The following is a 27,475-nucleotide window of genomic DNA, read 5'->3' as shown; positions in this document are numbered from 1 at the left end:
TCAGGCCCGCTCCTCGCTCCTGGAGGAGCGTCATCCACAGGCAGGACGCAAGCACGGTTGGCCACTTCAATCCTGACTTCCATTTACCCACAAATCTGACGCTTGGTGGACATCTTTAGTTTGGGAAGAGAAGCTTATTGCCTCCCACTGGGAACTTCAGGAAAAAGAAACCTCGCCATAAATTAAATCCATTTATACATCGAACGGAGTCTTCAGTTTACGACTTCAAAAAGCTCTCGGCGTAGTTCGAAGCCTGATGTGTAGTTTACTTCCGCCAGCATCCTCGATGGCTGCAGCAAAAGCCGGGAGGTCTATGTGCATTCTGGGTAGTGTAGTCGACAAGGAGAGCGGACCTCACTAAATTCGTCTAGAGGGGAGTACTATAAAAATGTAATTTAAAATAATGATAAAAATTACCCTAGAGCGGACAAAAAATAGGAATTGGTATTTTAGTATAGACTCCAGAGAAGTTTTAGACCCTAGCGCCTTTGCCCGGCTTCTTTTCATTTGCAGCCGACCCCTGTCCTCCTCATCTCCCCCCGGGTCTCAGGTCCGGCACTTCCGGTGAGCCTCCCAGGGCGTCCGAGCGGAAGCGGCGGCAGCGGCTGCTGCGAGCAGAGAGGGTCGGCGGGCTCTCGTCGTAACGTTCTCTGGGCGAAGCGGCATCTTCGAGGCAGGGGTGTCCACCATGGTGAGCGCGGCCTGGCGGGGGCTGGGAGCTGGGGCTGGCGGCTGGAGCCAGAGACCGAGACCGAGTTCGGCAGGGCAGACAGGACGGCCGCGGAGATGCCGAGTCACCCCGGCCGGGCTAGAGCCGGACCCTTGACCACGAACGGCCTTGGCTCGTCTTCGTTGGTCCCGGGCACAGTTCGAATTTCCTCTCAGTTGGACTTAAACTCTTTTAGGGTGGAAAGGAATTTCAACGTTTGGGTCCACCCACGGGTCTCACAAGTGCTAGGCATGTAACAGGTTTCCATAACACCAAATTAATGGAAAAGTTGCTGGGGGTGAGGAGCCAAGTCGGGGGACCCCCCAGGAAGAATGCTTGGGGGCCATTCCTATGGGCGGGAACACTCAGCCCTTGCCCCAGTTCTCCTCCAGCGCGGTACTTCTGGGTCATGCCTCGGTTGTAACGACGCCTTTGGCTATTTAAGCGATTCAGTAAAGATAACAGTAGTAGCTAGTTTTTGCTGGCGCTCTTTCTTTTTCACAGTTTTTAACACCCACAATCCCTTATTACTCCTCATCCCATTTAATCCCTACAATGCCTTTGGAGGTAAGGATGATTATCATCATTTTAACCGTGAAAACACCCAATGTTTAAAAAAGTAGTTTAGATCAGGGAAGTGGGAGTGGAAATTTGAAGCCAAGTGTGTCTGGCCGCAATATTAGTTCTGTTGCCATTGTACGGCATTGCCTCAATGTCACTTGTTTATTTTAGCAAAAAGATATAATGGTTATTAGGTTTTATCCGAAGTATGTCATGGTTGAATCATGCTTCCATTCTCAAGTTCATCCACTTAAACACGTTGAATACCTGAGAGGTCTAGGCAATATGCTAGGCATTGGGATTATAAAGGAAAGTCCTAAAGGAAAGTAGGACTTGGGGTTGGGAGCAGCAGGGAGGGGCAGAAGGTCAGGTTCATGGGTGGATTGAAGGCAAGTTGTTAGGGGTGTTAAATACTTTGTGGGGGTTTTCTAATTTAAGAAGGAATGAAAGCAAAGAGAAAAAATGGCTTAGATGGGATGGTGTAGTGAAAGGCTTAGGGAAGCCCCCAGTGGTCTACCTTCACATTTGTTACGCTTCTGGCCAAGACTGTGGAACAGAGTTCTGCTTAAAAGAAGAGATAAACACTTGAAAACTACTATGCTAAAGCTCCCAGGAATTGAAGAGCCATTTGACATTTTAAGCAGGAACATACCGTGTTTGTATTTTAGGAAGATCACAGATTCATCTTGCTAATTTTGGAATTGCTAGTAATAGACCTTATCAGTAGATGGCTTTCCCTCTACTTAATGCGTATTTGAATCCAGTCAAGAAATAGTTGTTCAGGGGCGCCTGGGTGGCTCAGTGGATTAAAGCCTCTGTCTTCAGCTCAGGTCATGATCTTAGGGTCCTGGGATGGAGCCCCACATTGGGCTCTCTGCTCAGCAGGGAGCCTGCTTCCCCCTCTCTCTGCCTGCCTCTCTGACTACTTGTGATCTCTCTCTCTCTCTCTCAAGTAAATAAATAAAATATTTTTTTAAAAAAAGGGAAATAGTTGTTCATTATGAGATATTTTTTAAAACTTATAAAAAACACATAAATTTACCATCTTAACCATTTTTAAGCATAGATCCTGTAATGTTAAGTATATTCACATTGTTGTGTATTGGATGTCCAGAATTTTTTCATCCTGTAAAACCGAAACTCTGTACCCATTAAACTACAATTCCCCCATTTCCCCTCACCTGTTCCCTGGCAACCAACATTTTACTTTTTGTCTCTATAAATTGGACAACTCTAGGGACCTCATATAAGTGAAATCAAATTGTATTTGCCTTTTTGTGACTGGTTTTGTTCACTGAGCGTAATGTCCTCAATTTTCATCCATGTTGTAGTATGTGATAAGATTTTCCTCCCTTTTAAAGGCTGAATAATATTCCATTGTGTGTGGGTAGACCACATTTTTTTTTTAAAGAATTTATTTATTTATTTATTTGGCAGAGAGAGATCACAAGTAGGCAGAAAGGCAGGCAGAGAGAGAGAGAGGAAGAAGCAGGCTCCCCACTGAGCAGAGATCCTGATGCGGGACTCGATCCCAGGACCGTGAGATCATGACCTGAGCCAAAGGCAGAGGCTTAACCCACTGAGCTACCCAGGTGCCCCTAGACCACATTTTTTCAGCCTTTCGTCTGTTGATGGACACTTAGATTGTTTCCACCTCTTAGCTATTAGGAATAGTGCTGCTATGAACATTCGAACATGAGACAAATACCTTTTCAAGAGCCTGCTTCCAGTTCTTGTGGATATGTACCCTGTTGTGTAATTTTCATTAGTGGGGGTTGGGAGGAAGGACATCATGGTAATTGCAATACTTTGAGAAGACTCCAGATTGCTGTATAACACGTTTTCTAAGCCTCACCATAATCCTCATGTTAAGAGCTGGGATAGTATCTTTTTGGTGGCACCATGTCTTGAGTTTACTTACTAACATGAGGGCGCACCACAGTGTAACAACATGAGAGCACCTTGGAGGGGCACCAGTCCAAACCCTGGGCAAAGCAGGGAAGGTTCCTGAAGCAAGGAAAGGATGGTCATGGAAGCCAGGGGAAGGAGTGCAAACACCTCATGCCTGTTCTTCCTGTTGTCTGGAATGCTGTTCCCTGTTTTTGTTTTTGTTTGCTTGTTTTTGCCTGGCTCCCTCCTGGCATTCAAGTCTCTGCAGAGTCCCTTTCTGACCACACACTTAAAATAGCAGTCCCAGGCACCTGGGTGGCTCAGTTGGTTAAGCATCCGCCTTCAGGTCTGAGTCCCACATTGGGCTCCCTGCTCCACGGAAAGTCTGCTGCTCCCTCTTCTTCTTTCCTTCCTTCAGCTAGTGCTCTGCTCTCTCCCTCACTCTCTCAAAGAAATAAATAAAATCTTAAAAAAAAAAAAATAGCATTCCCAGGAGCTCTCTGTCCCTTACCCCGTCTTGCCCTCAGAGCATTGATCAGCACCAGATAGGGCAGGCATTTTCTCTTTCTTGTTTCCCTTGTCTTAAATGCCAGCTCCTCCAGGGTGGATGTTGTACCTGTTTTGTCAATGAGCAAACATCCTAGACTGATGTTCTGCTAGTGATTAGATCAGAGCCTAGCAGATAGTGGGCACTCAAAAAAAAAAAAAAAAAATAGATTTTTTTTTTATTGATGAAGAGGGAAAGTGTTCCAGTTGGAGGAACCAGGTGTGGCAGGTGTAGGAGATTGTGGACCATGGTAACGAGTCCCTGAGGTACATGTGAGGTCTGGCCTGGATCCTTGGGTGAGGGGCGAGGGACTGAGAAAGATTAATGACAGGACTGATGTGGCCAATTGTATATTTTAGTAAGATTGTACCTTCTAAAAGCAGTGGAATCAAGATGGGAGGGACGAGACTAGACAGGACCGAATGTGTAGAAACAGAGATTCCCATGTTCTGGGGAGTAAGTGCTTCCAGCAAACTGCTGTGCTCCATCGGGATTTTTGTGCATCTTGTTCTTCCAGAACATTCCGCTGCATTAACTGCCCTGACTTGTTTGGGCTTTCGACGTGAAGAAATGTACCTTTGTTCTGTTCTAACTCCAACGTCTCTTTCCTTCCTTGTAGTTCTCCTTCAACATGTTTGACCACCCGATTCCCCGGGTCTTCCAGAACCGCTTCTCCACACAGTACCGCTGCTTCTCCGTGTCCATGCTCGCAGGGCCTAATGACAGGTCAGATGTGGAGAAAGGAGGGAAGAGTATGTGCTCGTTTTTATTTTGAATAGTAACCTTTCCTGCCCTCAACCTGCAGTGCTTATAGTCTTCAGTAGCCCTTGTTTTGCATGTGTAACTGGAAGCTAGTTACAGCGAAACTCTTACTTGCCCTAAACTTGCTAATGGGGCCTAGGGTGGGAGGGAGAGTCCTAATTATGATTAGATTTATGGCTGATAGTCATTGGGTTCCCCACCATGAATTACAGCGAGTAAAATTCCTCATGAAAGACCATCATGAAATGCTGGCTACCTCACAAGTATCATATAGTATGTTTTAAAGATACAACAGAAACTAAATTTTGGCTTTTGTTCTGCTTTTTAAATTTTATTTTCTTAATGTTTTTAAACTATTCTTTCCACAGTAATTATGCCACCCTCAGCTCTCGATCAACTCAGTAAGTATTTTCTCCATGGCTGGGGAACCGAGGTCATTTAAGTGTGTACATCAGAAACTTGGCACATTCTCTTCAGTGTGTCCGGACATAGGCAACCTTTGTCATTTCTGGTTGGGAATTGTCCATGGAGGGTGCACGCTGGACCGGAGAGCTGGGCCTGCAGATGCTCTGGCGAGGCAGTGGCCTGCTGTCCAAGGGCCCAGCAAGTACTCAGTTCTAGGTCCCTCCCCTGTGAAGGGGGTTCTACTCTTGTGAAATCCCCCACTCCCCCCACAACACACATATACACCCTGTTCGGATCCCATCAGGACTAAAGGAAAGTTCGAGCACCAGTGCTTTTTTCCCACCCTGCTGAGACATCACCCTGATGCTACTGGTTGGGTTCACTAGGCTTTTTCCTAAAGGAGGCAGTGGGCTCCCAGGAGAGTGCTGTGCAGCAGGCCTCTCATCTCTCCCCCAGCTCCAGGCCCGAATTCCTAGCCCTGTCTGCCCCTCTGCATTGAAAAGCACATAAAAAACTGAGGTATTGTCTGCTGCCCTAGAAGCTGCCACTCTCATCCGGTCCTCTCTCATAGCAGGAGTGAGAAAGTCCCATGGGTTGTGAGAGCGGCTATACTTCCTCTTTCCTCAACCCTTCATCCCGTGAGAACAACCCATGGAGACCTCATGCCCCCCAGCCTTGGGCGCAATCAGCTCCTTTTGAGATTCAGTGGTGTTTTTTGGTGTGAATTTCTCTTATCTGAGGCAGGAGGTGGTGGAGGCCAGCAGAGGGCAGGTCCACACTCGGTGTCTGGTATAGTGGGTGTGGGGGGGAAGCACCATTGCGAAGGGGTGTGCGTCTGGTACCATTCCAGCTTGGGCTTTGTACCTGGCCTGTAGACTAGTGACTTAGCCTCTGAACTTCAGTATTCTCATCTTTAAACAGGGACACACAGCAGCCACCTGTCAAAGCTTCTGTATGGCAGGAGTTCCTCCTCCCGAGAGGGTGCCCAGTGGGAGGTGTGTAAATAGCCCAAGCCCATGTGACACCAGTCAAGGCAGGAGGCCACCTTTAGCCGGTAGGGCTAAACCAGTGCTGGCAGCGGCAGTGGCCACACCTGGTGGAGGCCTGTAATTCTGGCCTCTGCACAGCCAGGGGGTTAACAGACCCATGGGGTTCATAACCCCATCATAGAAATGGAAACAAGGCCCCCCAGAGAGCCTGTCTTTTCATTTGAGCTGAGCCAGGCACTGAGTGCCAGGTGTGACCCTTGGTACAGGTGTCTGAGAAGAGACTTGGATTGGGACAGGGGGCTTAGATCAGCGTTTGGATCTCTTAAGTCATGGAAGAAATTTGTCCAAACGAAATCTTACAGAGAGTCTTCATTTATAAAAGGGTCACTGCTCAGTTTGGAGGAGGTGAGACAGGCAGAGGGCTCAGGAGCCCCAACGCACTTCTCTAAATCAGAAAATGTGGTGTAAAAACCACCAGACTGAGGAGCACAGGGGTTTCTTCCAACTACAAGAATCTTGGTTCCTTGGCTGGAGCCTAATCTGCTTCACAGCCCTGACTGACCACTCTTCTGCTTCACGAGTCTGCGGCTGACAGGTGCATTGGGGACATAAGCCCTGGCCTCTGGACCCTTGGCCACAGTACCCCAGCCTCCAAGTCACCCTTGGTGATGGGGCAAAAACACCCACGGTCACTGCTGCCACTTCTGGAGGCTCTTCTCCCCCGTCTCTGGCTTCCTGCCCAAGCTTCTTACTTGATCTGCATCACCATAATTTTCAGGGAGATCCCAGGCGGAGTCTGCCATACCTCCTGCCGCTGAATGGAGTTTTTGTGGCCACATCTGCTTAAGCTGACAGGCTAAAGTGATCTTCGGTGGTTAAGCCTCAGACCTTGGATGGCAGCCTGGGTTGAATCCCAGTGCTGTCACTCCTGGGCTTCTTGCTGACTGGGCATGTTAGTTCTCCATAGATAAAAGGAGTAACGGTCGTTCTTACCTCACTGGTTTGAAAAGAGTAAGCGAGAGCCTGTAACGCAGCAAACACTTGTTACTTGTCACTGCATCAGTCTGTGCCAGACCCATCCCCAGATCCCTGACTCTTTTGGGTCTCCTGCTTCACACTGCCTGCACCTCCTGCCCTCCTGGGTTTGCCTGCCTCTGGCTGTCCATGTAGCCTGGTCTCGGGACCACTAGAGTGAGGGGACGTATTGTGTCGTGCCTGGTTGGGAGCCCACCTTGACGAATGCTCCCACCCAGCCTAGTGTCTGGCCCAGCCTCCCTCTCCTCCTGACCACACTCACCCTGTCCCTGTGTCCCAGTCTCACCTGATGGCCAGCCATTCACAAACTGCCTGGGCTCCCCTCCTTCCATGCCTTTGTTCTGGCTGCTTCCTCTCTGACCTTCCCTCCCCAGCTGGCCTGCCCAGGACTCACCTGGAGGACTGACTACAGGAGTGCTGCCTCCCATATGCCACCCTTCCCACTGCACTGCAGCATCTCGGTGCATGTGTTTCTTTCCTATGCACCTTTCTAACTAGAAACCTCTGCAGGTGGGGATTTTGTCCAACATGTGGTTGGCAATTAAGTTATTTATGAACACATGAGTTACCATATTACTTTTTAAAGTTGGGATTTCTGAAAGCCTCGAGCGTAAGCCAGTACTGTGTCCTCAGGTGACCAAATGTTCCTGAGCTCTGGGCCAGGTGATGTGCATGGGAGGAGTGTGGGCCGGCACCCAGGGGCCTGAGCGCCTTGTGGGTCTGCCTGCTCTGGGGAGCTAGGCCCTGTGGAGCCATGAGGGGCACCCAGGGAGGCTGATTTTCAGAGGAGCACCTTTGGGGAATAGAACTTCTCCCTCACAGAAGCTGTGCCTCAGCCTCTCTCTCCTTTTCAGGCCGACTCAACATTACCTACCCCATGCTGTTCAAACTGACCAACAAGAATTCTGACCGCATGACGCACTGCGGTGTGCTGGAGTTTGTGGCCGACGAGGGCATCTGCTACCTCCCACACTGGGTGAGTGCCGGTCTCTGAGAATCTATGGGCCTATCTCAGGATTGGGGCCCCATAGGAGGGCAGTCCCCAGCGTGTGTCAGGACTACGAGGGTGGGATGCAGAGCAAGGCTTTGTGTGCTGGAGGGTAGCCTTTTCTTTGACAGTTGATCAGCTGATAGCCCAGAAACCGCAGCCATGCTCTTTACCTGCCATTTCCTGGGTAGGGCTTTTGTAAAAATAATAGAGTGGGAGTATTTTTGAAGTGGTCTGAGTACCGAGTTCTAGGTTTTAATACATCTGCTCCCACTTCTACTAATTTCTCCCTGGTTCTGTCACATGTGGGTATGTACATGCTCGTGTGCTTCCATGCTTATCTGTAACTGAGTCCTTCCAGAGCACATCACTTCCTTGCCATAGAAACAAAGCCTCTCTTTTTTGCCTTTAGACTTTCTCTTGAGCCTGGGTTCTTCCTGAGTGCTAGGACTGGCCAGCCCCCTCCCTACCAGGAACCCTACGCTCCCATCTCACCTGCTGCCTTACCTCTCCTATGTTGTTTTCTTAGCCTCAGTCCCCTAAGGAGCTCTTACTCATTCCTTAAAGCCCAGACTTAACTTGCTTCCCTGTTCACCTGCTCTCCTAGCACTTGCTGCTCAAAACCTTGCCGTATTGTCCTGTGGGTTTACAGGTGCCCCCATGGGCGCGAGGCCTTGTCCCACTCATCAGATAGAGTGCTGTAGGTGGCTGAAGTGTTGGGCACTGACAACTTCCCCGAGTCATTCTCGATCCTCGAGCCCCCTTGTGACTCTCACGAAGAGGTAAAAGAGGAGACAGTAACCCGGGGAAAACCATACAGACATAGGTTTGGGTGGCCCTTTGTCCAGGCTCTCAGACCATTTTGGATCAGAAAATTGGTCGGATCCCTTTTGTTGAAGGCTTCTTTAGATAACGTGAACCTGCTTCTATCTGGGCTGGTCTTCCAGCTCTTGGCCAGAGTGGGTGGTTGGCCTGGGATTTCCCAGCTGCTGCTGGGATCAGAGCCAGCCTGAGGATCTTTCCATCCCCAGCGGGTATGTGAGCAGGGCCCTTCTGTTTGCTGCTTGGTGGCCTCCGTCCCACCTGGACCTCCCAGGTTTCTTCAGGGCAAGTCAGCCTGGAACAAATGCTGGACTTTCTTCTAGCACCTGACGCCTCATCTATTGGCCTAGACCAAGATCCTGCCCAGGACACTGGGAGTGTGTGGATGGATGCCTACTGTGAGGTGCCTGTCATACTGCCTGTGCCCCATGGTGACCAGTGCCTTCCAGAGGCTTGTGCACACAAGGAGCAGGCCAGCCCTGGAGCAAGCCTCCTCCTTGCCGTCGGGATCTTCCATCAACTACTTCCGCCCCAAAGTCCTGTCTGAGCCTGCTGATTGAACCATAAGCAGGGGACCTGGGCTCCTGCCTTTCTTCCTTGAGCTGCCAATGGCTGTGTCTTTCCTCCAGCCATCAGTTAGCCTCTGTCTTCAATGGCAGATTTCCCAAGGAAATCCCTAAGGGACTGTGAGCTTGGGCTGCAACAGACTGACTGCCAGTCCTTACAACACTTCCCAGGAAAACGTCCCTCTCCAAGGTCACCGAACGTCTCAGTTACCAGGTCTGTTGCCTCTCCAGCCTGGTGAGCACACTTCCAACGAGAGCATGTGGAGACCTCAGCAGCCTCGTCTGCGGGGCCCTACTCATTCTCCAGCTTTGCTCATGACCTCTGCCCACCTTGGCCCTGGACTTCCTTCCTCTTATGTGCATCTTGTCCTTGGACCTTTAGAGTAACCTCCTAACTACCTCTGTGGAGCCTCTGTAGTCAGCAGTGCTGTTTGACAGTGCCATTTGGGTTAAGTGTTCTTGAGGGGATATGATGCCCGGGACCAGCTCCAGGGCAGCCCAGTGTGGGATGGGGCCGGGAAGTGGGGCAGTGACCGAGGAACCAAGGTCAATTGACTTGATCACTGTTGAAGCCAGGGGTGGGTGAGAAGATGCTGGCTCATGCAGTTCTGCCTTTTTTTTTTTTTTTTTTTAAATCTACAACCCACTGTGGGGCTCGAACTTACAATCCGTGGATCAAAGAGTCTCATGCCCTACTGACTGAGAAAGTGAGACACCCTCCCCATTCTCTGCTTTTATGTGTTTGAAGTTCTTTGTAAGAAACTCTAAGGGGCACCTGGGTGGCTTAGTCGGTTAGGAGGTCAACTCTTAGTTTCAGCTCAGGTCATGATCTCAGGGTCGCAGGATTGAGCCCCACGTCAGGCTCTGCGCTCACACACAGCCTGCTTGAGATTCTCTCTCCCTTTCCCCTTGCCCTTACCCCTGCTCAAACTCATATGTGCACACGTGTTCTCTCTCTGTCTCAAGTAAATCTTGGGGAAAAAAAAAACTCTAAGATAAGAAAAGCAAAAAAACCATTCCAAGACATGCAGGGTTTCTCATTTCCGGCCTACCCTCCTTGACTTCCAAGTGTCAGCCTGGTTGTGGTGTCTTGATTTCCTGCCCACCAGGTACTCACAGGCCTGTGTTCTTCTCTCTCCACCTTGTTCCTCAGCCAGCATCCACCACACAGGACAATTACATAGAGGTGTGGGGTTGTCTTGTCAGTTGTATATGACCCCCTGTAGCAGACGCCTCTGAGGGCTCGTCACTACCCTGTGCCCTAGCTAGGGGGCCTTTCCACGTGAGGTGAGCCCACTGGATGTCATCACTGTCCTGCCTCCATTGTAGCCGTTTACCCCAAAGCCTTGTAACTTGGGTGTGGGATAGCTCAAGGGGTAGGGGCGGTGAGATTCCATGGGGAAACACTTTGCTTGTAAGAGACCTAGCACTAGTAGCTGTCCCTTCTAGGTGACCCTTCCAGTGGACCATCTTTTTTCAGAGGCTGGCAGAGACACCCACACTGCCAGCGGCAGCCTCCTGGTAGCACCCCAAGGCCTTCCTTTCATGTCCTTGACTTGTGTCCTGGCTTGCTTTGTCCTCTTTCCTGATGTCAAATTACGGTTAAATTACCTGTTCTCAAGTCCTCATCTCAGACTCCTCTTCCAGCGACTCAAGAACGAGACCAACCGAATGTCGGACTTGGGTCTGCCGTACGTGTGGTTAGACGGCGCTGACGCTGGCCATTTCCAAGAGCCTCATGTGGCCTTCTTCTTCCTTTAGATGATGCAGAATTTGCTGTTGGAAGAAGGGGGCTTGGTTCAGGTGGAGAGTGTCAACCTTCAAGTGGCCACATACTCCAAATTCCAGCCTCAGAGCCCTGACTTCCTGGACATCACCAACCCCAAAGCAGTGTATCCTTTTGTGATAAGAAGGGTTCTTCTGGACAAAGGAGGGGTGTGCCGGCAGTCTGTAAACAGCGAGCTCTTTGAAGACCATGTGCCTGCTTTGAGGACCACACATTTGTTTGTGATTGAAGTTGTGGGTTGAGAAGAAGGGTATTTGGCCAGCATGTCCACCCTGTCCTGGCCCTGGACAATCGTGCCAGGAGCTCTACGAGTGGGCCCTTCCAGACACTTCTTTGAGGGCAAAATGGAGCCCTTCCTCCAGGTGGACTAGTGTACCTGGCACAAAGCTCAGTGTGCTCTGGTGGAAGGAAGCTGGCTGGTCTCCCTCCAGGCCCTACCCCAGTGGGCCCCCAGTGCCCCAGCTCAGCCGTGAGCACTTCTCAACCTCACCTTTTACCCAGGGTTAGCACTTTGCACTCCAAACCAGTGGGGAGCACTGACAGTACATTTTCTGTCAACAAGAAAAAGACAAGATTATAGGTTTTAGTGGTTTTTGGTATAGTCTCTGAACGTAAGCCAGACATGTGTGTTGATAATGGAAGGAGTAACTGGTGTGGGCAAGGAGCATGCTGTGAGTAGTCTATGGTCTAGGCCTCTGGCTTGGAGGCCCCACCTTGGCTTATTCACATCATGCTACAGAGCAGTCACTCCGCTGCCTGTTTTTAAAAGGCTTGGAAAAAACACAATTTAACAATACAGATAGGTAGACAGTTAAAAAAAAAAAAGAAAAAGTCTCTTTCCACTGCCTCCCCCTGGTTGCACATCCCCGTCCCCACCCCAAACCTGGGAGTGAGCCTGCTGCTGGCCACGTCCTGGATGTGGGTACACTGTGTTGTCTTCTGCTGACGGTGTCTGCGGACAAGCCTGTCAAGTCCCCTATGACAGGGCCCTGGACATGGTGGGGGTCTGGGGAGCTGTGCTCACTGGCACTCACTGGTGAATGCTTCCGGACTTACAGGCAGGATGACATCCTGTGGCAAGATCTGCTTGCCCGGGTACCTCAGAGCTTCGCCTTGGATGTACTCACCTGCCTGGAAGGGCCCAGAAGCGTCTACCTCTGTGACTGCAGCCCCTTATGGTTTTTTTCTGGATTTTCATGTGTATTTCGATATAGACTTAGCACACGGTTTTCAGAGGCTCTTTCTAGAGCCTCATGGTTAACTTTTAGCCCGTAGAGAAAGAGTGTCCCCTTTGTCAGCTGCAAGGCAGTGTGGTGGTCCCCGGGCTGGCTGACAGGATAGAGACACTCCTAGTAAAAGCCAGACTCAGCCCAGAGGCCAAGGGCACACAGAGCTGTGAGGCAGAGGCCAGCTCTGCCCCCAGAGGCCCGGAGGGCTGGCTGTGACAGCTCAGTGCCTCTCGCCTCACAGGGCCACCGGGGGAGTTAGGGCAGGGCACCCTAACAGCGTGGCATTTTATGCAAGGGGACAAAGACAGTGTGCACATAATACCCTTTACACAAAGCTGTTCTCGTCTTGGAAGGCTGTCTGAGTAAGAAACAGGGTGAGAGGAAGAGTAGGGATTCTAGTCAGGCTGAGTCTTGGACCGTCCGTGAGACTCTGAGAGCCCCACGTGCTGTGCCATGTCCCGGTGCTGGTTCTGGAGCCACAGTGTATGTGTGACTATTCTATTTAAAATAATCCTCCGAATTGATGAGGATGATGTGGTAAAAATATTCCATGTGAATAGTCTTTACTCCCTCGCCTGGGCATTTGGATTATTCAGTTTCTAAGACATTATTATTAATTATTATTAGAAAAAAAGTTTACAGGCTACTTTTTCCTTCCTAATTTTTATTTTATTTTTTTAGTTTTCCTCTTTAAACATACCCCTAAAGTTGGGTTACCGCCTAAAAGATAGAAACAACAAAAGTGTCAAAGAGAACATCTTTGATTTTTGAGGGGGCCTGTTTATCATACACTCTTTCTTTTTTATTTCCGTGCTCCCATGGGATTTTTAAGATCAACTCGTTCAGGTATAGTTTACATACAGTAAAATGCACAGTTTGATGGATTGACGAATGGGAACACTTGTGTACCCAGAACATTTCCATCGTTCTGAGAGGTCTTCTGTGCCCTTGCCTGCCCATCCTCACCCGACCTCCAGCCCTGGGAACTTGCCACTGCCTCCTGACCCTCAGAGAGCTGCCTTTCTTGAGGGAACACTTTGTGGCAGGTTCTTTCCCTCAGCGGCGTTTGCGAGGTTCATCCGTACTAAGAGCTTACCCTTCTATAATTATTGCTGAGTCATATCCCACTATCTGTGTGGTAGATATTAATGATGGTGATTATCTAAACCCCTCATGGAACTTGTTTCAGATTTAAGGTACCTGTGTTGCCATGTTGCCTTGACAGTGTGTGTCTGCAGATTAGAAAACGCCTTGAGAAACTTTGCCTGTCTGACCACGGGGGACGTGATTGCCATCAACTACAATGAGAAGGTGAGTGTCTCCACCATGGGGCCAGCAGGACCTGGAGTCCCGGTCAGCAGAGGTCACAGCCAGTGAGGACCAACTGTGTCCATTCTCGGGTTTGAATGGGGGTTCTTTTTAGGCAGGGTATGCCTGGCTTTTATCATGATGGCTGCCTGCTCTTCTCTTGTTTAAGTCCCCATGGGTTCATGTTTAGAGTCCTGTAGTAATTCATTCATCAGCTCTGTTTCGAGAATTGATTGGTTGCGTTTTCAGGTGCTGAGCTTCACGTTACTAATCATGTGTCTGCATCCCATAATGCCAACAGTGTTGACTGTGTCTCTGTTAGGAAACTCTTCACTGCACCCATAATCTGAGCTAATCCCTTTGCTGGTCTGTGGGGACACAGAAACAAAGCAGCCTGGGTCCCCCTCCTTGTGATTTGAGGAGCTGGCCCTACAACGTGTCCCAAGTCCTGTGGGGCACAGGGAAAGCAGAGCCTGGCTCTGCCTACAGACAGTGTCGCCTTAGGTCACCTCTCCTTCTCATGGGAGCACATGTCCTCTTCCTCCTGTTTCTTCAGCCCTGGTTTTCCCTTGGAAGCTCCCCTGAGACATGAATCTTTTGGGTCTGAACACCGTATATGTTCGTCTGTGATTCAGTGCTTCCTAGCTCTCTAGATCTAGACAATGTCGCTGTAATGTAAAATGCCGTCTCTCATCCTCCCGTTTCTCATTTGTGTCCTGTATAAGTGACACAAAATGCAAGACACTATCCACGTCCCCATTATCTGTGGCAACAAGCGGAGGAGAGCTGTCATAGTTGGCAAACCTGCCCCTACCCCATCTTGCCATAGGCATAGAGGACAGCCATGTGGACACCCTCACCCGCTGTGACAGTGGATGGTGACCCTCGTGGAGTTGCTGCCAGAGCAGATCTCCTGGTGCTCGGGAATGACCACAGCCCCTGCTCGGCTTTCCCCAAGGCCAGCTACCTGCCCCTTCACACACTCTCCCGTCCTGTTGGGGACTCGGGCTCTCACAACCGAGAACAGGTGCCTGTGGTTCAGCCACTTGCTCCCTCCATGTCAGTGTAGGGATCCAGAGTGTTCTCAGTTTCCTTCTGTTTGAGGCATCTGTTGCTGAGAATCCTTATTTTTTGGTTTTGTGGGTTTTGAATCACACTTTGATGTTTTCTCGTAAACTAAGAGATAATCTTGTTCCCTTTAGCTAGTGGGGAACAGTTTAACTGAATACTTGAAGCTTTCATAACTGAAAGCTTAACTTACTGAATACTTGAAGCTTTACCTTAACTGAATACTTGAAGCTTTCATAATTAATTATGGGCCGCTTTAATGTAAACATTGTTAATATGAAGGTAGTAATGCTAAATATAATCCGAATTGATGATAAAGGAGAATACTGAAATTTTTGCACGAAGAGGGAAAGTGAGTGGCATAGAAATGAAATGCTTGTTTGGACCTCTGCTTTTGAAAGTAGGGAAGGGTGGATACTCTAAAGGGCCTTTCTGATAAAACCCCATTTACTTTAGGATAAAGTCTAGATTGTGACTGCCTTGTTGGTCTTGCTAAGAACATAGGAGGTTTTTAAGAATCTCTCTCAGTGTTGTCCTGTGTGCAGATGACTATGCCAGTGTGTCAGTGAGCGATTTGAACTGGAGGCTTTCACATTAAAGTAAGGCCTTTAAAGGGGCTTAAACAGATCCAGAGGTAGATGTTGTCCTCATCCCAGGAGAAGGAACCCAGATACTCTCTGGGAGAAGCAGCCCCCGTTTGGTCAAGCCCTCAGGATTACTGTAGATGGAGCAAGCAAACAGTAATTCATAAAAAACCACCAGATGCCCAAGCAGAGACAAGAAAAGCAGACATAGACCCTTAGCGAAATCAGTATTGGTATTTTTGGTTTTTGTTGTCTTTTGTGGATTTTGTGGGGGTTTTTTTGAAGATTTTATTTATCTGAGGGAGATCATGAACTGGGAGGGGGCGAAAGGGCAGAGGAAAAGGGAGAACCCACTGAGCAGGGAGCCAGACATGGGGCTCGATCCCAGGACCCTGAGATTATGACCCAAGTCAAAGGCAGACACTTAACCAATTGAGCCACCCAGGCAACCCAGTATTGGCATTTTCAGATGCAAACATCAAGTAATTATGTATAAAATGTTCAAAGAAATTTTTGTAAATGGGATCATAAAATTTAGCAATCAGCAAAAGACTACCAAAAATAACTAGGCAGATTTGAAAAAACAGTCAAAGAGTTAAATTAACAGCTGATAGAGAATTCATGAAATGAAAGCTAAGTCTGCAGAAGAACCTTAGAATTCTACACAGAGAGTCAAAGTCATGAGTGCAGGGGAAACTTGGGTACTGGGGATCCTGAGAAAGTCACACATACTCAGTGAAAATGCCAGCAGGAGAGGACGGAGGAGTGTCGCTGTTGTAAAGAGGCAGTAAGGGAAATTGCTTTAGAGCGGCCTTCACCCCACATTTACAGAGAGTATAGTGTATATCCCACAGGGTGAGTTGCAGACACCGATTAGGATATGGAGAGGTAGGCAGAGAGAAGGTACTTAAAAAGAATGGTAGCCATTACAGCCTAAAATAACAGAAAACAGTTGACCCTTGCAGAAAATGGGTTAGGCCACCCAGCCCCACACAGTGAAAAATCTGTGTATAACTTCACATTCCCCAATACTTCACTGCTAATAGCCTACTGTAGACCGGGAGCCTTACCATAAACAGGAACAGCCAGTTAACACAGGTAGTATAGGGTATGTGTGTCATAAACTGGGCTGTTGCAGTAGAGTAAGCCAGAGAAAAGAAAATGTTACTAAGTGTCACAAGTGAGAGAAAACGGGTTTAAGGCACTGGACTTGTGAAAACTCCCTAGGTAAGTGGACCAGTGCAGTTCAAACCCATTGTTCAAGGATTGACTATATCTCCAAAGGAGGATGGAAAGGAACTGTCACCAGTCATCGTCATCTTTAAAGAATGAAAACAAAATCAAAATACTTCCAGATAAACAAAATCCAAGAGAGTTTATTTACCTGTGGAACTTGAAAAGCATGAGCTTCAGGAGTAAGCAGTATCCTAGAAGGAAAGACCAGTGTGCCAAAAGGAACGGCGAACAAATAAACTAGCAAATACGAAGTAAATCTTGGTAAACATCCCACATAAAGCAGTAATGATATTTAACATGTGAGCCTGAAACAAGGACATCCCAAATACTGGAAAAGAAGAACGAAAGTGTTCTCTATTTGCACTCCCAAGAGAATATTCAATCAATAAAAATAACTAGAAACTCTCCGTACGTGTTGAATGTTTAAAAACAGTTTAAAATGACTGTTTTAGGGTGCCTGGGTGGCTCAGTGGGTTAAAGCCTCTGCCTTCAGCTCAGGTCATGATCCCAGGGTCCTGGGATCCTGCATTGGGCTCTCTGCTCGGCAGGGAGCCTGCTTCCTCCCCTCTCTCTGCCTGCCTCTCTGCCTACTTGGGATCTCTGTCTGTCAAATAAATAAATAAAATCTTTAAAAATAAATAAATAAATAATAAAACGACTGTTTTAGAGGCAGCATGACCACACAAAAAACTAAAAAAAGTCACAAGAATTTCTCTTTACCGCATGCAATGTAGTCTAGTATTTCTGTTGTGCTCCTTGCAGGATTTTTCTTTGCCAGCTCTGGTTATGACACAGTTGCCTTTATGGCCCACTAATCAGCTGTGACCTTCAGTTTGAAAGCACAACTGTAACAAAATGAGAACTTGTGGCCCCAGCATTCATGGATATCTTGGCAGTGTTGGTGGTGGTGTAGACGGGATGGCCAAACCTGTGGAGTCAGCTGTGGAGTGGAGAAACTGGGTTATATCCACACAGTGGCACGCATGCCTTGCTGCTTATCTTCAATAAATAATGAGGACACTTTATTTATTTATTTATTTTTGTCTTTTAAATTTATTTATTTTTTTCAGCGTAACAGTATTCATTGTTTTTGCACAACACCCAGTGCTCCATGCAATATGTGCCCTCCCTATTACCCACCACCTGGTTCCCCCAACCTCCCACCCCCACCCTTCAAAACCCTCAGGTTGTTTTTCGGAGTCCATAGTCTCTTATGGTTCGCCTCCCCTTCCAATTTTTTTTTTTTTTATAAACATATAATGTATTTTTATCCCCAGGGGTACAGGTCTGTAAATCGCCAGGTTTACACACTTCACAGTACTCATGATAGCACATACCCTCCCCAATGTCCATAACCCCCTCCCCCCTCCCAACCCTACCTCCCCCCAGCAACCCCCAGTTTGTTTTGTGAGATTAAGAGTCATTTATGCTTTGTCTCCCTCCCAATCCCATCTTGTTTCATTTATTCTTCTCCTATCCCCCTAACCCCGCATGTTGCATCTCCATGTCCTCATAGAGGACACTATTTTTTAAAAAGGGTTTATTAATTCACTTGTCAAAGAGAGAGCGAGCACGCACAAGCGGGGGGGGGGGGGGCAGTGGGAGAAGCAGTCTCCCCACTGAGCATGGAGCCCGATCTGGGACTCAGTCACTGGACCCTAAATGACCTGAGCCAAAGGCAGACGCTTAACTGGCTGAGCCACCCAGGGGCCCCATGAGGAAATTTTAGAAAACAGGCTGGGGACACAAAGCCCTCTCACTTCATTAATGTTTAGGGTTTTTTTTTTTTGTTTATTTGTTTTGTTTTTTGTTGTTGTTGTTTAGGGTTTTTTTAACAGTGTGACTCTCCAGACTCTTCTTTGGAAAAGCAAGACCTACCCTAGTAAAAAAAAATCATGCAGGATAAAGCAAATTCCGCCACTTTCAGCTCTTGCCCTTCAGGGCTTTTTTATGTTTCTTACATACTTAAGATCGACTTGGACACACAGCAGTGTGACTGGTCTTTAAACTTATTTTCCTATTGGCTGCATAGTATTCCACTGGTGACTAATTTCTTTATATATGAACAAATAACACTCATTTAACTGATTTATCAGTAGGTATTTTGAGCACGCATTATCATTAGTCATATTGGAGAGAGCCGTCTCAGAATTTTCTCTTGGGCTGTTTAGCTAATTATTTACTCAGAATAAATTCCTAGATGTGAACTTCCTGGGATAAAGGTTGTGTCTTTTGCAATTTGATGCATAACTACCCTGCCTGATTTGAACCACTTGTAAGGAACAGCCTCTGTTGAGTGATGAGAAGGCATTCAAGCAGGCAGCCAGCCCCCTCGTCACAACAAGAGGTGGCGGCTGGGGGAGGGTGTCATGGAGGTGAACAGCATGTCCGCAGGAGCTAGGCAGGGAGCCACAGTAACATAAGTGGGGACAGCCCATGAAACTGCACACCTGATTTTTATGTTCTGCCCACAGATCTATGAGCTGCGGGTGATGGAGACGAAGCCTGACAAGGCCGTGTCCATCATTGAGTGTGACATGAACGTGAGTACCTCTGCTGCCTGCAGTATGCTTGGGCCGGGGGAAGATGGGCAGTCAGTGCCCCACCAGGGTGTCATGCAGCCCCTGGGACTGTGTGGGTGATAGAGGCAGAAGGTGATACCAGAATACTGGGAGGAGGCTGCGGACCTGGTGACCCACCTGAGGCCAAGCGAGGTGGCAAAGCTGTAGCCAGTTCTGAGGTGGCCGCACTCACCAGCACTGCAGACGTGCCATAGCGTGGTATTTTGGAAAGTCAAGGAAGCTTATTCAGCTTCTGTGTAGGAAGCAGCTCCTGGTACCCACAGCAGCCTGGTGGGTCTCCAGGAAACGCCGAGCCAGAGGGGACAATCTCAAAAGGTTATATTCTCTCTGGTTCCATTTGTTAGCCATGTTCTTGAAATCAGCAGGACTTTAGAAATGGAAGACATGGTGCTGGTTGCCAGGTGTCAGGAGCAGGCCAGGAGAGAGGCAGGTGTGGTTATAACGGGACATCTCGAGGTTTCCCTTTGAGGTTGGAACGATCCAGTGTCTCAACTGTGGCAGTGGAGACACTGACCTATACTCGTGATAAAACTGTGAGAACTTAAGTGGGAAATCTGAATGGGAGGGCAGGACAGTGCCACTGTTTGCCATCCAGGCGGTGATCCTCTGTGATTTTATAAAATGTTACCATTGGGGAAATCTGGGCAAAGTATACAGGGGCAGCTTTCTGTCGCATTGCTACCACATGTGAGCCTATGGTTGTCTCAAGTGAAAACACAAACGCTAAGCAAGCCTCAGTGCCCCCATATCTCAAAATTGTACTCTTCCCTTTGGGACCACAGGTGGACTTCGATGCCCCACTGGGCTATAAGGAGCCCGAAAGACAAGTCCAGCATGAGGAGTCTACTGTAAGTCGTTTGTCCGGCGTCCCTCTGCAGCCCTGGCGCTGTTTGCCCTCTTCAGTGATGGGGCTTCTGTGGGAGGGTGTCCCGCGTATGTTGTGGCAACGGACACGTCGCGATTGGCCTCTGCTGATGCTGACACGGCCACGTGCCCTGCTCCTAGGGGACAGCATGTCCCAGCTGTTGGGGGTGCTGGGATAGCAGTAGCAATGAGAGGCTCATCACCCATCTTTCTGTCCCCGTCAGGAGGGCGAAGCTGACCACAGCGGCTATACCGGAGAGCTGGGCTTCCGTGTGAGTACCAGGCCACAGTTTCACTTTCTGTGCTCCCGCCGTGCCATCTGGGGTCCTCCACAGGGATGCGGTTTCTGTGCACGCACGTATCTGGTGCTTTCTCGGTGACATGGTCCTTCACATCCACTTTGTCCTGGAATCCTCCAAACAATTCTATAAGGCAGGCTCCAATTTTTCTTCTTTTTGAAGATTTCTAACCTACCAAAAAATTAAAATAGGACACACATACACCCTTCTCTTAGAATCACCAGAGGGGACCACATTCTGCTTTATCTCTGAGAACATGACTTTTTGAAAGGAAGTTGCAGCGTGACCTCCCAGCACTTCGGCTAGCCAGGCTCCCTGGGAAGCAGGTGGAGATAACCAGGGCGCTGGCTCCAGGGTATTGGGAGGTGGCAGAGGAGTCAGGCTTGGAAAGTGGAGCTGAGCTGTGTGTGGAAGCTGCAACAGAGGCCTTAGCCCACCCTAGGGGCCCCGAACTGAGTGGTCCCGCAGAGGCTGGGCCAGAACCTTCAGCCTGTCCTTAGCTACTGGCCGCCCGTGCAGGGTGGCTGTGTTTGAGCAGTAGGCTCCTTTCATTTCACAGCAATCCCCTGAGGGGCTGGTGGAAAGTTCTTGGCCTACCGTACTCCAGCAGCTGGGGAATGAGGGCTTCAGTCCCTAAGGGTTCTGGGCAGCCCCTCCCACACACATCCTGGCAGCAGTCTCTGGCCACAGGGTATGTGTGTGCTCACCAGCTCTTTTTTTTTGTTTGTTTGTTAAAACGATCACCTATTTTATTTTATTTTAAAAAAATTTTTTAAGACTTTATTTATTTGACAGACAGAGATCACAAGTAGGCAGAGACGCAGGCAGAGAGAGAGGAGGAAGCAGACTCCCTGCTGAGCAGAGAGCAGGATGAGGGGCTCGATCCCAGGAGCCAAGACTGAGCCGAAGGCAGAGGCTTTAACCCACTGAGCCACCCAGGCGCCCCTGCTCACCAGCTCTTTCGCACTCTCCTGCTCCCTCATCTAGGCCTTCTCTGGCTCCGGGAATAGACTGGACGGGAAGAAGAAAGGTGTAGAACCCAGCCCCTCCCCAGTCAAGCCTGGAGACATCAAAAGGTGGGTCTTTTGTCATCCTCCAGGGAGGCTCTGTGCTTTTTCATCCTCCAGGGAGGCTCTGTGCTAAGTTCCTGGGCCGGGGCTGCCTTACTGAAGCTCCAGAAACAAAGCCTGGACCAAGGAGGCTGGCAGTGTGGATGACTGGCCCCTGCCTCCTCTCCTCAGTGAGCCGGAGCACCACCTGAGCCCGTGTTTCCTGGCGGGGGTTCAGTGGGGAGGAGATCGGTGCCCTGCCTCATCCACCAAGCCTCTCCCACTGCGGTCCAGCCTTCACCCACCTCCAAGTGGTACCTGATCAGCTTGCCCTGCTGTTTCAGGTCTTTCTGGTTCCTGTTTAGTCATCTCTCTATTTTCCAGTTCTGTGCCTTCCAATAATTGATCAAGTCCCATTATGTCAACTTCCCTCAAACAGGAGTCCGGAGCTGCCTTAATGTGTTTTTTGTCATTTGGCTCAGGGACTCTCAGAGCAGGTTTCCTGCTCTGGCGGCTGTCATGGAGGTGGTGGGGATGACGTATGTCACCTGTCTACCTCGTGTATTAGAGCAGAAGGAGAATACTGGGTGTGTGGTTTTTTTGGTGTGTTTTGTTTTGTTTTTTTAAGATTTTATTTGTTTATTTGAGAAAGAGAGAACACAAGCTGGGTGGAGAGAGAGAAGCAGAAAGCACAACTGAACAGAAGCTGAACAGAAAGCACAACATGGGGCTCAATCCCAGGACCTTGGGATCGTGACCTGAGCTGAAGGCAGATGCCCAACCCACTGAGCCAGTGAGGCTCCCTGGAAAAGTGGGTTTTTACCCAGGCTCTTAAGAGAACATAAAGAGTTTAATGAGAATATAGCCCTTACAGGGTCTGTGAGACTAGAAGACAGAGATGGTAAGGGCCCCCCAAGCCTCCACAGCAGGCCATGCATCAGGTCCACAGGCCTCTGTCCCAGTTGCCTTCTGGTTACTTCAGAAAGGAGGCTGGGAAGCACCAGAGGGTTGGCCAAGGCCAGAATGGGTACAGTGCTATAGCCCAGAGTGAGCCGCCAGGATGACGCCTGCCTCTTTCTGCTTGATTTTCTCTCGATGGTCGGGAACGAACTTCAATTCTTTTCTCCCACAACTAACGTTTTTCCTTCCTCTCCTTCACAGAGGAATTCCCAATTATGAATTTAAACTGGGTAAGATCACGTTCATCAGAAATTCACGTCCACTGGTCAAAAAGGTTGAAGAGGTGAGTCTATTTCACTGGTAATGAGAAGTTTGGTTTGTTAGCGATGACTGGAGAGTTCTTCCCATTCTGAATGAGGCCGTTTCTGTCATATCCACCCCCCGCCCCGTGCCTGGGGCTCCCCTCTCCCTGGTATCCTGATTGTCCTGTTGAGGCTGTGTTAGGGGTGTGCACAGGCCATAGCTCTGGTGACACCTGGTAGTGGTGATCAGCGTCATACCAGCTCACAGAGCTCTGACCCAAGTGCCAGGCCCCATGCTGGTTGGTGCTTTGTGCTTAACTGTTTAATCCCCAGCACCGTCCCTTGAGGTGGCTGCTGTGACTGTCCACATTTTTACAGATTTGAGCATGAAGGTGTGTGGAGGTGAGGGCACCCAGGCCACAGAGACAAGCTCCTGACCACTACATAGCCACCTGTGTGCCACCACCCTCTAGACATGGCCTTCCCTGGCCCAAAAGTTCCCTGTTAGAGGAAGGGAAGGCTGCACATTGGGGCAGGTATTGGCAAAGGTACGTTTCCAACTTGTGGGCACTTCCTCCGAGTGTTGGAAACCAGCTCAGAAAACCCAGCACACCCTACTGCAGATGTCCCACACCACCCAGCAGCCATGGCCATTGTGCTGTGTATTTCTAGAACACCACCACTCTCCTGGTTTCTCTTCTCAAAGTCTCAGTCTCTTGGGCATCTACGATAGGCTAGAGGGCAGATGTTCTGTGAGCCTATTCAGGGTGGACTGCTAAACAGGACCAGTCACTGGCTAGCTCCTGCCTGCTGGGCCATCACTGGCCTCTTGAGCACTGAACTCTTCCCCTCTACCTGGGGGGTGATTAGGGAACTTCCAGGCTCAGGGGAACAAGTGTGGCCCTCAATGAAACCTCAGCCTCTGATTCCACCTTGAGTGCCTTTCCAGGCCTTTGCCACCTACAGGCTGGGGCTTGCTACCTCAGGCCTAGAGGCCTCAGCAGGGGCTTCCTGCAGGCTGACTTGTGACCTGACTGTGGGAGATGAGGGGAAGGGAGGCCAAGGCTGGCAGGCATAGCTGGAGCTGTTTAATCCCTAAGTCCAGTCCAGAAGGAATGCATGGCTGACGGGATTGAAGGCACACGCTTAGCTCTACCCCATCCTGAACCCCCACTAAAGCTGTGGCACAAGGTAATAAGGTAATAAATACATTGATGAGAAGAGGAGACAATTGCTACAAAACTTTGAAAGCCCCAGAACAGAAGGACAAGAGGTAATAGACCACAGGCCATTGAAAGCTGCATCCTGAGCTGCCTGTGGAGAACGCCAAAAGGCTGATTGGTTTAGATAGTAGAGCCTGAAAGGTACCTCTGGAAATGGGGGGCTAAAGACGGAATGTGTGTTACAAAGAACTTAGAACAGCAGCACCCCTCCCCACCATGGGGCTGTACCTGCCTGACCCCAGGAGAAGGCAGGAGGCTCATCTTCTGGAAGAGGCATTATGGCAGGTCCCTAGATTGGAGCCATCAACACAGTGGATAGCAGGACAGAATTAAAAGAATGAGTGACAGTTTGCATCCTGAATTGTTGTTGCCCTCGGTGTCCTTCCCTTGCTTGCCTCCCACGCTGGCTGCCAGGGTTGCTCATTACAGTTGGAGAAGCTTTCTCTGGACAGTCTGGCGACCCCTGAGGAATGTCCCAGCCAGCTTCCCCCACTGTGCAGACTGCAGTCAGAAAGTTTTTACTTTCTTTTTTTTTTAAGCACAAATTTTTTTTTTTTAAGATTTTTTTTTTTTTTTTATTCGACTGACAGAGATCACAAGTAGGCAGAAAGGCAGGCAAAGAGAGGGGAGGAAGCAGGCTCCCCGCGGAGCAGAGAGCCCGATGCGGGGCTTGATCCCAGGACCCTGGGATCATGACCTGAGCTGAAGGCAGAGGCTTTAACCCACTGAGCCACCCAGGCACCCCCAAAAGTTTTTACTTTCTGAAGAGTTCTAAAAAGAGATTAGAGAAACCAAAGGGTCAGGAACCATCAGGAAAATAATTTCCCCCAACGCAAGGGCATGAGTTTGCAGCCAGGAGGACCTTCTGAGTGTCCAGCACCATGAATGAAAATAGCCCCATATCAAGGCAAAGATCTAAAGCTTCCAGAGGAGAAAAGAGGTTATACCACTGATTAAGAACAGCATCATTTTAGTGCAGGATACAGGAAGCTAGGAGATAATGGAGTAGCTTCTCCAAAATTCTGAGAGGAAACTTTTCCAAAACATTCTGTACCCAGCTCTTACAGGCTGGGTTGTGTTCCCCCAAATCCTTTGTTGAAGCCCTACCCCCCAGCACCTCAGTATGTGATCTGTATTTGAAGATAAGGCCTTTACAGAGGCACTTAAGATGAGGCCAGTAGAGTGCCCCTAACCCATTCTGACTCTTCCTATAAAAAGAGGAAAGTTGAATGTGCAGAGGAAAGACCATGCGAGAACATCACAAGAAGGCAGCCATCTGCAAGCCAGAGCGAGGCCTCAGAAGAAACCAGCCCTGTCAGCACCTTGATCTTGGGCTTCCATTCTCCAGAACTATGAAAAACTAAATGTCTCTTGTCTCAGCCACCCAGTCTGTGGTATTCTGTTACGGCAGCCCTAGCATGGTAACACTAGTCAACCTGTCAGGGAAAATGAGAGGAGAAAAAGTGATTTTCAGCCATGTAGGATCTCACAAAAGGATATTCCTGAAGCACCCTTGCTCAGGAAGCGTTTGGAGGATGTACCCTACTAAAATGAGGGCATAAAGTAGAAATAAGAAAGACCTAGATTCAGGAAACACGGAGCCCTGAAGCCATTCGCAGCACCAAGAGGATGGCCAGTCAGGCAGGGCAGCCTTTTGTCCCCACAGAGATACACCTTCAAACAGACACAACCAGCAGGATGCCTGCTGTTTTGGAATGTATGCAGAAGAGAGAAATCGGACACAGGGACAGTGGGACAAACAGAAGGCTCTGCAGGAAAGGAAGACTGAATGGCTCAGCTGACTCAGATGTACATGGTCGCCACCATATAAAGCCGTGTGTAGGCCCTGCCAGTGATGCTTTCAGAGACAGGGCAGGTGCAGGGCTGTGTATCAAGGAGTACAAAATCCTCTCCTTCCATGGAGAATGCCTCTCAATGACTAGCAGTATAAGCTCCTTAAAGGTACCTGCTATTCTCAGTTGCCAAAAAACAGGCCCTGTTGCTGTTGGTGGGAAAATACTTTAATAGAATGTTTCTGAGGGCCTATTAGTGACCGTATTATTGAGAGCCTTAAAAATACGTGCAACACCCCCCCAAAAAAGAAAGAAAAAAATTAATTGTGCAGGCCTTTATGGTAGAATAACACTTCCGAGAAAATAAATCAGAGTTGTGTGCAAACACATGAAGCTGCTCACCACAGCAGTTTAAAATACCCCAACCTGGAAGTAATATCCAGTGGTGAAAGCCTGCCTCTCCCAGATGATGGAATTCTCTGTAGCCTTTAGAGCATAGTAGAAAAGAAATTCATCGACTTGAGACTGGGGAAGTATGGGAATAACTTACATAAGCTTATATAGTAAAATGGCCGGAAATATTTTTGAGTGGTGGAATTATCGATGATTTTTCTTTTGGGGGTGTGTTTTGCATTTTTTACATTTTGAAAATGCTGTGCTTCTGCAGAAGAATATACATTCAACCTGAGAATAAAGGATGTGGTCAAGGCATAGTTGTAATTCTCTGGTTTCGTTTCTCAATTCAGTAGATTATGATTTCTATTTCAAAGCCATTATTCAAAGTATTATGAATAATGGGGAAGTAAGGGACATGGGTGGTTGGCACATGGGTCAACAAAATCAAATGTTTATTCTAAGCCTCCAAGGAGTTTCTGAAAATAGTATCTTATCTTCACACTCAGGATGAAGCTGGAGGCAGATTCGTCGCTTTCTCTGGAGAAGGACAGTCGTTGCGTAAAAAGGGAAGAAAGCCATAAGTTGGGACTCTTGGCTGACTGGAAAATAAAATAATCAATTGCAACATAATGGCTTTTAGTTACTGGCTCTGATGGGGATGAGACTGTTGCAGAAGATGCTCTGTCACTTTAGGTTTTGTTTAGAGTTACCTAAGAATTACTGCGTGTGACCTGGAAGTGGAACAGTCAGACTCGGTGGATGATTTGGGGAAGGAGAAACCTCACTCTGAGGTCTGGCAGGCAGCCTCCTTCTCGCCCCTTCTTGCTTTCAGCCCTTGAGGGGTTGCTCCCACTGCCTTAGCCAAAGCAGAGTTCCCTAATTCCTGATGGAAGTCAATGGAGGGGATTGAACTGCTCTAACTTGAGGTGTTGTTTCTCTTTTTTTCACTTATTCTTTGTTTTTCCAGGTCGATAGCTTAGAGCATTGCCTTTGGCCTAGAAAAAAAGTGGCTTAAATAGATAGGTGTTCTATAAATAGTGGTTATTCCATTACTCTGGCTTCAATTGTATGAGGAAAGGTGTTTCTATTTTTATTTTACATCTTGATATTCCGCCGTCCCCCCTCCCCCCGCAAAGAACCATTCTTCAGAAAGCGGATTCCTAATCTGAATACATTTCATCTTGTAATTTGATTTCATATGGAAATAATTAGCTCTTTAATGAATCTGTTCTACAGTAAAATCTTCATGATGAAGCACACACATGAATATTAGGATAAATAAGTGCTAAAGATACAGTCTTCTTTCTCCTTCCCTACCCCCCACTCCCAGTTTTAATGTATTAAATTATCCAAGGTTCTGCTGGCCTACCTTTTTTATTAGCATTAATTTGGTCTCGGATCACTTTCTATAATGTGAGCTCTTTTGGCATGTTAATCTAATTTAATCTCTTTTGTTCCTTGAAAAGAATTTTACATCAAGAATTTCAAATAAAAACGGGCAATGATTAAACCTGGATTGCCTCTAAATGTTTGATTAGGTATCAACATGGGTTGGTTGGGCCACCAACCAGGAGTTGGAGGA

At 48.4% G+C, this 27,475-nt stretch overlaps 1 protein-coding gene across 2 annotated transcripts; it reads left to right on the top strand.

Annotated features, from left to right (window-relative positions):
• Positions 1-572: 572 nt before the first annotated feature.
• Positions 573-27,251, top strand: UFD1 (ubiquitin recognition factor in ER associated degradation 1). 2 transcript variants are annotated; one of them, XM_046025581.1, is made up of 12 exons: positions 573-691; positions 4,327-4,459; positions 4,838-4,870; positions 7,753-7,874; positions 11,036-11,166; positions 13,528-13,600; positions 18,960-19,028; positions 19,850-19,915; positions 20,156-20,203; positions 21,218-21,306; positions 22,441-22,522; positions 26,400-27,251. In XM_046025581.1, exons 1-12 carry the CDS (start codon positions 689-691, stop codon positions 26,472-26,474), a joined length of 924 nt encoding a protein of 307 aa, XP_045881537.1. In that variant the 5' UTR covers positions 573-688; the 3' UTR covers positions 26,475-27,251. The 2 variants fall into 2 exon arrangements, with proteins under 2 accessions (XP_045881537.1, XP_045881538.1); XM_046025582.1 differs by having other exon boundaries at positions 581-691; positions 4,327-4,433.
• The last annotated feature ends 224 nt before the right edge of the window (positions 27,252-27,475 follow it).

Source organism: Meles meles, chromosome 12 (genome assembly GCF_922984935.1).
Source record: "Meles meles chromosome 12, mMelMel3.1 paternal haplotype, whole genome shotgun sequence".
Taxonomy (NCBI): Eukaryota; Metazoa; Chordata; class Mammalia; order Carnivora; family Mustelidae; genus Meles; species Meles meles.
This window is presented reverse-complemented; position numbering and strand designations above follow the sequence as displayed.

What these genes read in the sequence shown, in the direction of transcription:
- UFD1 (XM_046025581.1), top strand. An exon ending in CTCAGCTCTCGATCAACTCA is followed by an intron (nt 4,871 to 7,752) that starts GTAAGTATTTTC and finishes TCTCCTTTTCAG; the next exon opens with GCCGACTCAACATTACCTAC. An exon ending in CCGGAGAGCTGGGCTTCCGT is followed by an intron (nt 20,204 to 21,217) that starts GTGAGTACCAGG and finishes TCCCTCATCTAG; the next exon opens with GCCTTCTCTGGCTCCGGGAA.